This window comes from Cydia fagiglandana, chromosome 5 (genome assembly GCF_963556715.1).
Source record: "Cydia fagiglandana chromosome 5, ilCydFagi1.1, whole genome shotgun sequence".
Classification (NCBI taxonomy): domain Eukaryota; kingdom Metazoa; phylum Arthropoda; class Insecta; order Lepidoptera; family Tortricidae; genus Cydia; species Cydia fagiglandana.
In genome coordinates, this window is record NC_085936.1 from 4,803,297 (window position 1) to 4,816,271 (window position 12,975).

General features: G+C 40.3%; 1 protein-coding gene across 1 annotated transcript in view; it reads left to right on the forward strand.

Annotated features, from left to right (window-relative positions):
- LOC134664272 (uncharacterized) overlaps positions 1-12,949 on the forward strand; it is a 49,825-nt gene extending 36,876 nt beyond the window's left edge. Inside the window, exons 4-7 of the mRNA XM_063520822.1 lie at positions 4,682-4,812; positions 6,887-7,037; positions 9,886-9,952; positions 10,663-12,949. Of these exons, the coding sequence (XP_063376892.1) occupies positions 4,682-4,812; positions 6,887-7,037; positions 9,886-9,952; positions 10,663-10,668 (355 nt within the window). The 3' untranslated portion in view covers positions 10,669-12,949. The remainder of the gene's footprint in view (positions 1-4,681; positions 4,813-6,886; positions 7,038-9,885; positions 9,953-10,662) is intronic.
- Positions 12,950-12,975: the final 26 nt, after the last annotated feature.

The window sequence follows — 12,975 nt, forward strand, 5'->3', positions numbered from 1 at the left end:
CATGGATCCCATCATCAGAACTCGAGCTTGACAAAAATGTGGCTTAAAAACTTAACTTGCTTAACAAACATAACGAAGAGGACAAATCGCCAACCGTGAACTATGCGTCGTTAAAGAGTTCCGTTCTGATCATCATCAGCAGTTCCACTTCATCAAATGTCACTTTTTTGGGTGTATATGCTTGATTTGTTGATAAAAACCCAAAAATCACTATATGTATGCCTTTAAGATTTGAGGAGTTCTTTCGATTCCTCATGGATCCCATCATCAGAACTGGGTTTTAACAAAAACGGGACCAATCTGTATGCATATACATTCAATCAAAAAAAGAATTTTCAAAATCGATCTAGTAATGACGGAGATACGGAGTAACAAACATAAAAAAAAATAAAAAAATAAATAAAAAAAATAAAAAAAATCATACAACCGAATTGATAACCTCCTTCTTTGAGATTTGGAAGTCGGTTAAAAAACATACAACCGAATTGATAACCTCCTCCTTTGGGATTTGGAAGTCGGTCAACAAACGACGATCGAGTCCGGAAGTGTGTGAATACCTATACCTATGAAACGCCTACTCACTTATTAGTACCCATGGCTTACTACTTGCACGTCCTGGGTCAGTGTGGTAAGTAAACAATGATTTGTATTGTATATTGACACCACGATGACTACTTACACTACGCTGGAGCAAGTGGAACATACTTAATACGAATACAAACAAAACATACCTACATATTTCGGAAAAGCGCTGTGGCATCGCTACTAACTCTGACAGTATTTACCGTAACATTGTATAGTAACTCCACTCGGACAACGAAAATATAGACCACAATAATGCTAAGTCATACATTTCAAATACGATTACTCTACTTTTTCCATAGCATCTATCGACGTACGTTTAGAGTTCTTAATCCAGTGACAAAGATACGAGTAAGTAAGTTCAAATAATATTTACATGAGCCAACTAAACAATCTAGACTTGGGTAGCCACGAGAATGACAAATATTGTTGCAAGTCTTGCAACTGCAACATTCTTTATAAGTACTTACTCGTACATCTTGGGTCAGAGGGCTCTTACCGCGAACAACTAGGTTCGCAAATTGCGGGCATCTTTCTCTTTCATTCTAATTAAGGCGTAATTAGTGACAGAGAAAGACGCCCGCAATTTACGAACTTCGTTCGCGGTAGGCCCTGAGTTGCGTGCAAGTCTTGCAAGCGCAACGTTCTATATCTTAGCGCAGTTGCGTAAGAAAGGAAACGGCAAGTTCAATTATCTGGCTGCTACTTAGTCACATGTGTTTACTTTGTTGAATCACATATATCCTTGGGTATTCCGCAGTAGCACAACATCTGTATCCTTACCATGAGCTTGACAGTGTACAGTCACCAGCAATAATATGTTACTCTTTAAAGGCAGCAAAAATATGTGACACGCTCTTATGAGTCCACAAATAAGATCGTGTCAGATATTTTTGCGGCCTTTGTTGTGTAACATATTATTGCTGGTGACTGTACTGACATTGATGTAAGTGAGTGCACTGCGTTTGAGTTGACGCAGTCGCTAGCGTTTAATGGCTCCTCTACACGATGGGCCAACGCCGGCCACTCTAAGGGACACATTTATGCGTTAGAGGGAGCAACTCATATTGCTATCTCATTCTACCGCATGGCTGCGTCCCTTGGAGTGGCCGGCGCGGCGTAGGCCCATCGTGTAGAGGGGCCATAAGGACGCGTAAAACTCATGGTGAGGATACTGGACCTTTTTATACAAGACTCTGTAACTTATAGTGGCCGTAAGTACAGATAGGTAAACAAGTTGCTGAAATTCCAAAAAGTAGGAAAAGTATTTGGAAATTACAGGATAATTTCACACGAAATAAAGAAAAATTTCATTTCTAAAATGGAAAATGTCAATTCCCATACCTACAGAAATATGAAAAGAAAATGTTGTCAAGCCTACTTGCTCCAATATCCATATCAAAAAAAATACTTTCTATTTAGAAAATTAACGTTCAGAATTAATGTTAACTAGTGATGAATGTTATTTTTCCTGTTTTGTTTTGATTTTTGTACAATAAAGTGTTTTAATACTAGTACTACCTACTCTGAATAGCCGCAAAGGCGAAGGACTTCAACAACACACTGACAATATAAGCAGAGGCGTAGCTAGAGGATATGGCGCCAGGGGCAGGCACCAAATTTGCGCCCCCCCCCCCCCACACAAACGAAATGAACTACAAAAGGGTTACTTTTTTTTAACTAAAATATACTTTTAATTTAGACAGTACAGTGTATATATGTTTTTTTAATACATCGGCAGGCGTGGCTCACTCCGCGATTTCGTCGCTTTGCTACAGGCAGTTAAAAGTCCATCCGTTCGACCCCAATTTTGGGGTTTGCCATAAGCCGCGCGTGGCGCTGTCGCCACCTAGCGGCCATATCTGCGCTGATCGTGACAGACGCGTTTTGTTAGAGAGTGAGTCTTCTGTACCTAGTACTATTATTTATTCTGTGACATCGGTGGGTAACATGTTTACGACCCACCTGATGGTAAGTGGTCACCGCATCATATGGACGTCTACACTCCAAAAGAGTTACAAGCGCGTTGCCGACCATTTTAAAACTTATGCACTTTTTTGGAGATCTCCATACTGTAGCCTCTCGAGAAAAAGGAACTTAATCAATTTATTGTGGAATGAGCTCCCTTTTTTCGACAAATTTCCTCCCGACCACTGTGGAAGGAATTCCTCTTAAACCGCACAGTACGCAACCATTTAGGTTCTAGGGTGTGAGGATAAACACTCTGCCTATCCTAATACGGCGAGCGGTGCAGTGATGGCAAGCTGTCACCGTTGGCAACTAGGCAGCATGTCAAACAATTCTTCAGACAACAGCTCATTGTACTTACCTACGAGCGGTAGAGAACATCCTGTATACAGGGTGGCTAAAAAATAACTGTATTCCCGTTGCCAGGGAGGTTCTGGGATTATAATGAGCAACTTTTACTATGGGACCAACCCCTCAGTCGCGAAAAAAAAATTTGGCTGGTTCATACATTTTGGTTGGTCCATTTTCTATGGGAGGGTAAACTTTTTTTTTTGAGATTTCGGGGTTGGTCCCGTAGTAAAAGTTGCTCAGTATAATCCCAAAACCTCCCTGGCAACGGGAATGTAGTTATTTTTAACCAGCCTATATAGGAATCCCCGTACCTACTGTCGTCCGATAGACAACATGTCACAGATATGCAGCAGCAGCTATTGGAGTAGGTTCCGTCTACTACGGCTCATATATATGCGCCTGCCGGACAAAGGGCTAGGGATCCATTTGCATAGGTAGTCTCTTGGACTGTCCATAAAATGGTAATTTCCCGACAGGAGACCCCTGAGGGAAAAGACGCGCTAACACGGAACACAGCTCTGAACTCTCTGAAGCACTCGGCCCGCTCGCCTTATAAAATGAAAGCATAGCAACTCCTACCGAATATCCCTCTGCTTGATAGAAGTTTCTGGCATAGAGTATTCGCACTGAAGGATGGTGGGCGGTAGGGCGCTACCGTCGTCTTTTAAGGTCGAGTTCTAGGCAAAAAAGAGTACCTAAAAGATCGGCTTTCTCTTTGCTTTTCTGAGCTGTGGGCCAGATTACCAGGATGAGAGGTAGTCTTTTGCCCATTTTGGCGCCCCCCCCTTGGACGGCGCCCGGGGCACTTGCCCCCTCCAACCCCCCCCTAGTTACGCCTCTGAATATAAGGGCATTTAACTCAGTTCTCTGAGCACATTGTTAGGTATAAGCTCACGAGATTCCTTTCTCCTGTCGCTGACATAACGGCAACTCAGAACGGGAACGTGTCTTACGCACTTAATTGAATTGATTACAATGATTAGGCTTTCGAAATGTGCTTGCACGCCTCTTGTTAGTCGGCGATTGTTTTCCTTAGATAAGTGTTAATTATTAATGAACTATTGTTAGCGGTATACATTGTAAGTAGCTGAACCGGTATGTATGGTCAGCGGGAAGCGATCCATCGGCTTTCGTGGTTGGATTTAAATGTAAAAGGAGTAATTTAGATTGTGATTATTATAATTTTCTGTAAGTTAAGGCATTATTTATTACCGAATACCCGTGTTAATACCTACATGGTGCAGAAATACACACACTATCTATTTCACATTTTTATTTTATTATCAATCAAAATCTCAAGATTTATTCAATGGTGTTTAAAGCATAATGGTCTGTGAACGACACTTATTAGAAAGGAAGGTTTTTTTAAATCTTTTACACATGAACTAATCTGGACAACTAAAGCGCGTGTCAAAAAATACTACCCTAAGTACCCTGGTCAGGCGTGTCTCACTCCGCGATTTCGTCGCTTTGCTACAGGTAGCTAAAAGTACATCCGTTCGACCCCAATTTTGGGGTTTGCCATAAGCCGCGCGTGGCGCTGTCGCCACCTAGGGGCCATATCTGTCCTGATCGTAACAGACGCGTTTTGTTAGAGAGTGAGTCTTCTGTATCTAGTACTATTATTTATTCTGTGCCGTGGTGAGGAGATGGATAACTTCAAATTTAAATTTCGTACAGTTGATGATAGAACTTTACCTACCATTTACCAAGGTACCTAGATACGATGAAATATCGTGATCCGCCTAATCAAGCATTCACTTTAAAACCTTTTCTCCAGATCCGAGGTGTTCGACATGCTGCATTCGCGCGATGACAACGAGCAACACATCGACTTGCCCTCCTTCCCCGAAGACGAAGAAATCATGCGCGCAGACGGCCCGCCGGATTCGCAGGCAGAGTTCTTGCAAGGTATGTCACTGGTTCTTACTAACAATCGATTACAATACAACGTACGTTTAGGGTTGCCATACGTCCGGATTTGTCCGGACATGTCCGGATTTTTGACCCTTTGTCCGGATTGCGGCTGGACTTGGCATGTGTCCGGATTTTTAGGAATGACCTTATAAAAATAAAATGCGCGCCCGGGGAGGGGCCTACGGGATCGGGCGAAGGGAAAGGGAAAAGTAGATCCACGATACAGTACACCGCAGAGAGCAGCGCGCCGCCGGGGCGTCGTTCAAGCTACGCCAAATCTCTGCTACAAGAAATGTCCGGATTTTTAGGTTGATGTCCGGTTTTTTATTAGGACATTTAATTCTTCCATATGGCAACCCTACAACCGTTGGCGTTGTAGTACTTGTAGTCATAACTATCGCCTAATTTACTGACAAGAGCAAGTCGAGCAATTCGAAACTGAATCTCACTTGGAAGATGATAGGCACACGCGGGCACGCGACAACCCCAGAGAACGTGATAAAGTCACATAGAGTAACCAACCCTAAGATTGACCACCCTTCCCAATATCGGCTAAGTTCTTAATACATGTAATCATCATGCACCGGCTGTTTCAACTGCTTTTGCCACAGCGTCTGTATGTCAGGGATGCAGTAGCCCTTGATAAATAAATAAATAAATCAATCAATCAATTTTATGAAATAAATAAATCTAAATCTAATGATGACGATGACTTACTTTTTTACGGTGGTTTTATGGGAGGACGGTAGCTGATATTAGAAGAGGCTATGTGTGAGTGGAACAGCATGAATTGTTATTGTTACCCTTACCTTGTTTTGCTGGAAATCAAATAAGCACTACTTAAATCAAACATTCATGTGGTAGGTAAAGGTTACGCGTGCGATGTAAGATATAAGTAATATTACAATAACAAGTAAGGCCTTTCCATAAACTCTTACATTGTAGTCACAATGACTAACTCTTAAATTAACATGGATGACACCCATAAAATACCCATTATAAGTATTTTATTACCGCTATTCAGTAGCCTCCGTGTTTACACTTTTCTCCACTTTAGCCATCTTTCAAACATGAATGCCACGCTATTATGAAAGTTAAGCATCAACTTATGTTTGCATTCAGTTATATTTGACACGTAACGCCTACGCAAAGTTACCTGTCGTGTGAATCTTTTGTAAAATGCACTTACGTTTCAAGTGGACATTATAGCTGCAGGCGCTTGTGCTATTATCAACCATGTTTATAAGTCAATAAAGTGCAGTTTTACATAAAACCCGGTCGATGTAACGCTTTATGTTTTTTGTACCGAACAAATAATGAGACGTCACTGATATGAACACGCGTAACGGACACCTACGCTTTTCTATGTATAGAGGGGCGGCACTTTGCCTACGTTTTGACAAGGGCTGATGCTGTAAAATTAATTAAATTAGTATGAAGACTACTACAGAATACAAATACGAAGAAAAGTGCATTTAATGAATGATGATGTTACGACTAAGAAGCCAAAGTTTATAGAGTCGAATCAAAATAACTCTGCTTGACATTTGCAACGATAAAGTAATTTTATGAAAATATGACGTCTACCGAATGACACTCCCCAGTTTGCTGAATTCAAATCGGTGCAGAGCTAGCTTAGACGGACTGTTACTACACGGCCACCCAAGTGAAGGAACATTTCGAAACCATTTCGTTAGAAAGCTTTTGTAATTGTGACTATTGTGATAATGCTAATTTAGTTACCTAATACTCATTGTCTCATTGTGGACATAGTTCCAAGCTTTTTATCTTAGAGAATTAAACAACCGGAGTCGCCTTGTCTGTAATTTTCTGTACAAAACAGGCTGCCGATTTTTGCGGGGGACGGGCGCGTCAAATGCATACAACTGTCGATAATGTTAAAACGTGTTGTAGAATGAAATAATAAGCAGCCTAACCCCTAAGTAGGTACCCGAACTACATCCCAACCGCAACTTGTATAGGCAGTCAGTTACGGAAAGTTCGTATAGAAAGGGCAACTGAAGGATGAATTCGACTATAATACCTACACTTCTGTTCTTAATTGCAGGGCCAAGCGACACGGTCCGCAAGGATTCAAAGGAGCGTTTCACGTCGCGGAGTGAGCCGATCGGCACCGCAGCTGGCATCATGGTGTTGGTTACATGCAGCATCGCCTGCCTCGCGTACACCTCGCTGGTGGTCTGGAGGAGGATATACTTGTAAGTACCCAATACCCACTACACAGGGAAGCTATGTAATGTAGATATCCCCATCGGCACCGCAGGGGCATCATGGTATCTATTGGTCACATGCAGTAATATCGCCTGCCTCGCCTCACATAGGTACACCTCGTTCATAGTCTCGAGGAGGATTATACATGTTACTACTTACTATATACCACCTATAAAGTACCTACCCACTTAGGTACTACATGTATTATGAAGCCAATCGGCACCGCGGCGTTATATCTCGTTGGTGGTCTGGAGGAGGACATACTTGTGAGATCCTTACACTGACAAGCTATGTAGTGATGCCTATTGGTACCGCAAACAATATAACTCGTCTTGGTCGCCTGTCTCCGCCTCACGTCTCGCAAGAGTCGCAAGTGATAGTTGGGGTTGAAGATGATAAATCCAGTGTATTAGCTACGCAACGATCTTCATTTTGAAAGTTAATGACCAGAGAGCGCAACTTTGGTGCCGATGACAGACGTATGACGTGAAGCTAAATACAGAGTGTTGTTATCTAGATTATTAGATACTTAAACAAATAACAACTTATTAGCCTCTTTAGTTTACTGATATTGAAACTTGAGTTGAGAGTTTTTATACGTAATGGCCACGTATAAAAACATAACTAATTGTCTTTGTCATGTTAAAAACAAGATTGTTGGAAATGACAACCAATTACTGTTTACTTATTTTTTTATTAGTAAATATAATATAACCGAAATATTATTGTTTGAAGTCGCTATGGAGTCTTTGCAGCCGTATTTGCAGAAATTTCCTTTTGTGATTGTAAAAAATGAAAAAATGTGACCAAAATTCAACAGCAAAAACAAGCAATATAGAGAAACATTTAAAAACAACAAAGCATATTGAACGAGAAGGAGATCGTTTCGTATCGTTTTTTAATGTTTACATTATTTTTTGTGTAAATCACCAAGCATTTTTATAAGTAAACAATTATATATATATATATATATATATATATATATATATATTATCATTATTAAGAATCATTGAGGTGTTACAATGTTGTTTTAAAAAAACATCCTATATGCGACTTAACGTCATAATGACGTCATCGGCACCAAAGTTGCGCTCTCTGTTAATGACGAGTTAAAGGGTACATTAGTTGGCCCTTCTATATTGTATTCTATGATTCACAATACTAACTTTGTTCGTTTATATCTAACTAAACAAAGAGATTGTCTAAGAGCCGTGTTCGCTTTTTTTTTATGCATATACATACTTAGAATAAAAGCAACGTAGACAAATATGAAATCTCTGACACATACTTAGTATTTCATACTTCAGTATCTTGACAGTGAAAGCCATTGTTTAGAACTGAGTTACCTCATTAAATGTATTGCTAATATTTGTTCCGATTAGGTAGTTAAAGAGGTAGCCACTAGCTAGCAACGTTACTTATTTACCTAACTGCAAAGCAAAAGTTAAGAGTCACACAAACCGCTGCCATACATATCGACTTTTTATCGGTGGTTCGTGACGTGTGACTCTAAACTCAAAAAGTTTAATACGCTAACCAATATACTTACTTCCTACTCAAGCGTTAAAAGCGAAGCCTAACATAGCAGGATCTTATCTCGGTATCTTGTCCGATCATACCGATTCACCGAAAATCTAGCTCCTTAAAACCTAGAGCTTAAAGTCGCAAATGCCAAAGCAAAGTACTTGTGGTTATAAAATGGCTTGAAAAGTTTTATTTATACAGGCATTGTTATGGCCATTTCTTCGTTAGAAAAAAGGACGTAAACGCTCGAGATTAAAGTGTAGTTACGACATTTTAATATTAAAAGGGTAAAGGACTCGAAACTCGATATGTACCGTCGTCCACCCTGATAACTGACGATTTATAAACCTTATTATAAGGACATAGGGTCCACTGAAGGTCAGTTTAGAGTTCCTGTAGTACGTAGGAAGCGGTCAGTTGTGACGGAAGCGAGCCGTGGCGAGGGTCGCACAAAGAAGCCTGTTTCGTGCCCGGTATATGTGTAAATATAGAACCTACGTATGTAACAACACACGCTTACATGCTAGGGTCAGCAATTCAATTCAATCTAGACATACTGTCCAATTCAATCGATTGGGCAAATTCCGCAATAAAACGAAACTCGCATGCGAAATTGTGTAAGACAGTCATATTATAGGACAAGAATTCTCGTAGGTATTACTGTACTTTGAGCGCGGAAAACAAATGATGTGATTCTATTGGCTTTGGTTCTTAACAAACACCTCCCTCGCTACGCATCCTCATACATCTCTGGTACTCTGGTTGAAACGCAGCCTAATACAGGGTTTCGTTTTTGCCGACTGAAATACGAAACTATAGGTATAGGCAAGAAGTTAAATTATTTTAATGTTTTTTTTTATTTTTTCAAGTAGACAACCAAACATTATGAACTAATGACCCTTGAGAGAGCCGTGACCCAGGTGGCCGAGCGGTTTAGGCATCTGCCATGATTTCAGTGGACGGACGCTGGTTCGATTCCAGCCTTGGGCACTGGAGGCCTTGGTCTTTTCTTGAAGTACGGAACCCTAAAAACTAGTAAAATTTCACCTTTTTGTGAAACAGGCTGTGCTCATTTGGACACCATGTCATGAAACAGTAAATTAAACAAACAACACATTTAACGATAACAAAATGACGTTTAGTGCGTTAAGCACATTCCAATACTTAACATTACTCACTACTCTTCTTATCTTTATATATGTAAATTAGTAAAGTGGTTCATCCAAATAATTGTCTAACTCATTATTTATTTAGCTCACTAAGTAAATGTTACAAAAGACAATGGTATTTATCTTTGATTTATTATTTCAGGAAGAGAAACGGCTTGAAGCACGAACTACTTAGAAATGAGGAAAATATTGCAGAAACAAGGATAGAGGTAAGAGTAATGGGTATATAACCAATTATATTTAGAAATCAGCTCTTTTATACTCATATAAGTAGTACCTAGGTACCTACTTTCTTACAACGAGGGAAAAGTAAAGCCTAAATCAGGGGTTCCCAATCTTTTCAGTCCGCGGCGCCCTAACTTAGCTAGGCTATTCGAAATAGGTAACATGATGGTAAGGAGGATTACCTCACGCCGCGGAGCACAGTTTGGGAGCCCCTGTCAACTAATCTCTTGAAGGCCGAGAAGGACAAGTCCAGCAAGTACCTAGACTTAGCTCACTTGATAACCGCCATGTGGGCTGTTGACTCGACGATAATTGTTCCTATAGTCGTGTCAGCGAACGGTCACATAGCGAAGAGTCTCGATCAACACCTAGAGAGACTCGTTGGGTTGTTGGACTTCATGGCTGGATATCAACGGTCAGATGCAGAAGGCAGTAATTTTGGGCATGGCGCGTATAGTACGTCGGTTCCTCACTCTGCGGCATAGAGTAAGTATATTGAAAATCTGCGGCCCATGACCACCTGTCAATAAATCATACGTCGTATTCTCGCATCAGTCGCATCTGATAGTTTGCTCACGCCTTTGTGAACATAAATTGTATCAAGAGACACAATTTGCTATTTGAAATTTGAAGGCGGTTTTGGTCCTTTATTTAGGGACCTACTACTCTTCTAATGTATTCTTTCTTTTTTCAGCTGTGAAGACTTGATGGATGGCAACATTTTCTACAAGAATTTACTTCAAGACTGAATTTGTTTAGTATAGTCTAAAACACAAGCAACATTACTTTTAACTTTTGCAACGAACAACGTACCAACGCAAGTTATTCGACTTCTCAAAAAATTTGTCTTTACTCATTTATTTAAGATTGTTTTTGATCAAATTAATTGTGGCCGTACTAGTAGTTAAGAATCACTTTTAAGCCCAGGATCTTGCATTAGTTTAGATAGAAAGAGCATAATATAAGTTTTTTTAAGCGATAGACGCCAGTAAAACATAGGTCTACGCGACATAGTGTGAGTCAAGAACCAAGTTGTTATCATAGTAAAGCTGTACAGCTATCGCTATTTAAGAGCCAACAGAAGTGGTCATTTCTCCATACACACGTACTCGACAGTTTCCTCCGTGGGTTTTGATGCTAGAGCAATGATTTTTTCAACACAGATTAATATTGTCAATATCTGCGTCGGACCGTTTTGCTTTTATTGATATTTTTGTTTTTAAGGGCGCTAGAGCCCTTCAAAAATGGCCTAATTGACTATGCCGCAATGAGAGGCGTAGTATTCAAAACTGATATCAATTAGCCAAAAAAGCAAAACGGTCCGACACAGATAATTTCATAATCATTTAGATTTCCAAGTTTGGTTAGGATTGGCTAAGTTTTGGAGGAGGAAACAGTCGAGTACAAAACCTCGATTTTTACGCGGGATTTTTCGCCTTGTCCTTATCGCACTAGTTTTAGGAGCCGCTTCCGTTAGCGAGACGGGTATATTTACCTAAAATATTTAAAACTCAGCTCCTGTTTCGTCTTAATACATCTAGTGGGGGCTGCAGTGGCGGATTTGCAGTCTTTGCCGCCCTAGGCCCCAGGCAGGCCCTGTAGCCGCCCCTTTCTCAGCACTCTGACTACATTTTGAGTTATTTCTTGTTATCAACAGCTATTTTTTTAATGCCTTGCCGCCGGGCCTACTGGGCCTTCGGGCAAATCCGCCACTCCTAAATAAAAGAGTATATAGGTAAGATAAACGTACTAGTGTTCGACATGCTAATGCCCAATAGATGACACCTTGCTGTCGCCTCTAATATTGACAATGACTTAAGTTTCAAGATGACACGTACTGGGACCGCGTCGAGCACTAGTAGGTACGTTTACCTTATTGATTGTATAATTATTTTGCTCGAGTCAAACCAAGTTATTCTAAGTCTCTAAAACAGCTAGCTAAATTACTGCTCCTGAGGACAGTCTGCGCTGTATTTCTACATTTAAAATGTCTTTTAACTTAAGGACAGGTGGAGCATTCCCAAAAAGGTCTAAGTACATTGCTAGGACGTGACGCGTATGGAAGCTATTTTAATAACCTGCAGAAATCTGTATTAAGTTTAACCTTTTGAGACGGCGAAGGAATATGACGTGCCCCGGCCGCCAAGGACTCGCGATTATTTAAGCGAAATTGAATTTTACGTAGTCCCGCGTAAGTCCCAATTGCATTGTCAAAGGTGTCGGCTGTAGCCGTCCTTGGCAACACTTTCCGATAACGGCCACAGCCGTCTGTGGCTGTCAAATGGATAAGTTATCAGACGTTATCATGCCAAATATCGGCTTCTTAGCTTTATCAGAAGTGTTAAAAAATAACGTCACGTATCCGATTCTAGAAACGAATGCCCTAGGTCAACATTTAATTGTACAACCGCCATCAGATATTTGGGAACTGCCAAGGTGCTCACAAATTATCTGAACACGCCGCTATCGTCAAAGCGTTAGAGCGCGTGTTCAGATATTCTGAGCACCCCGGCCGCTCCGATATATCTGATGGCGACTGTACCTACTAATTATTGGAATAATTATTAGTAGATACAGTCGTCAGTATTAAATCCTCATGGACTTTCTAAGGTTGATTGCATGGCAGGGGACTCAAAATAAGTGTTCCGTGAACAAAGTTTTGTACGGAACACTAAAATTGTGAAAAGCGGCGTTACATAAGATAACATTACACTATAGTTGCAGGTAGATATTTCTTAGTAAGTTTTTTAAATAAAAATAAGGTTTCGTTTCGTCTTATACTTAAATAACTATGGCATTGTGACCTCGACAGTGTGTTGTGCCATAGGTTTTTATAACTAATTGTATTTGGATCGAGTGAGTCTTTTTAGATTGGCATATGAGGAATGTTATTTATTTGTAATATAAAGTCAATACATGTCTGTGATGTGATTAATGTAAGGAACCAGCATTTGGGAGCCTATTAAACGTATTTACTAAGATTATGTGTCTTATTTCAATACCCACA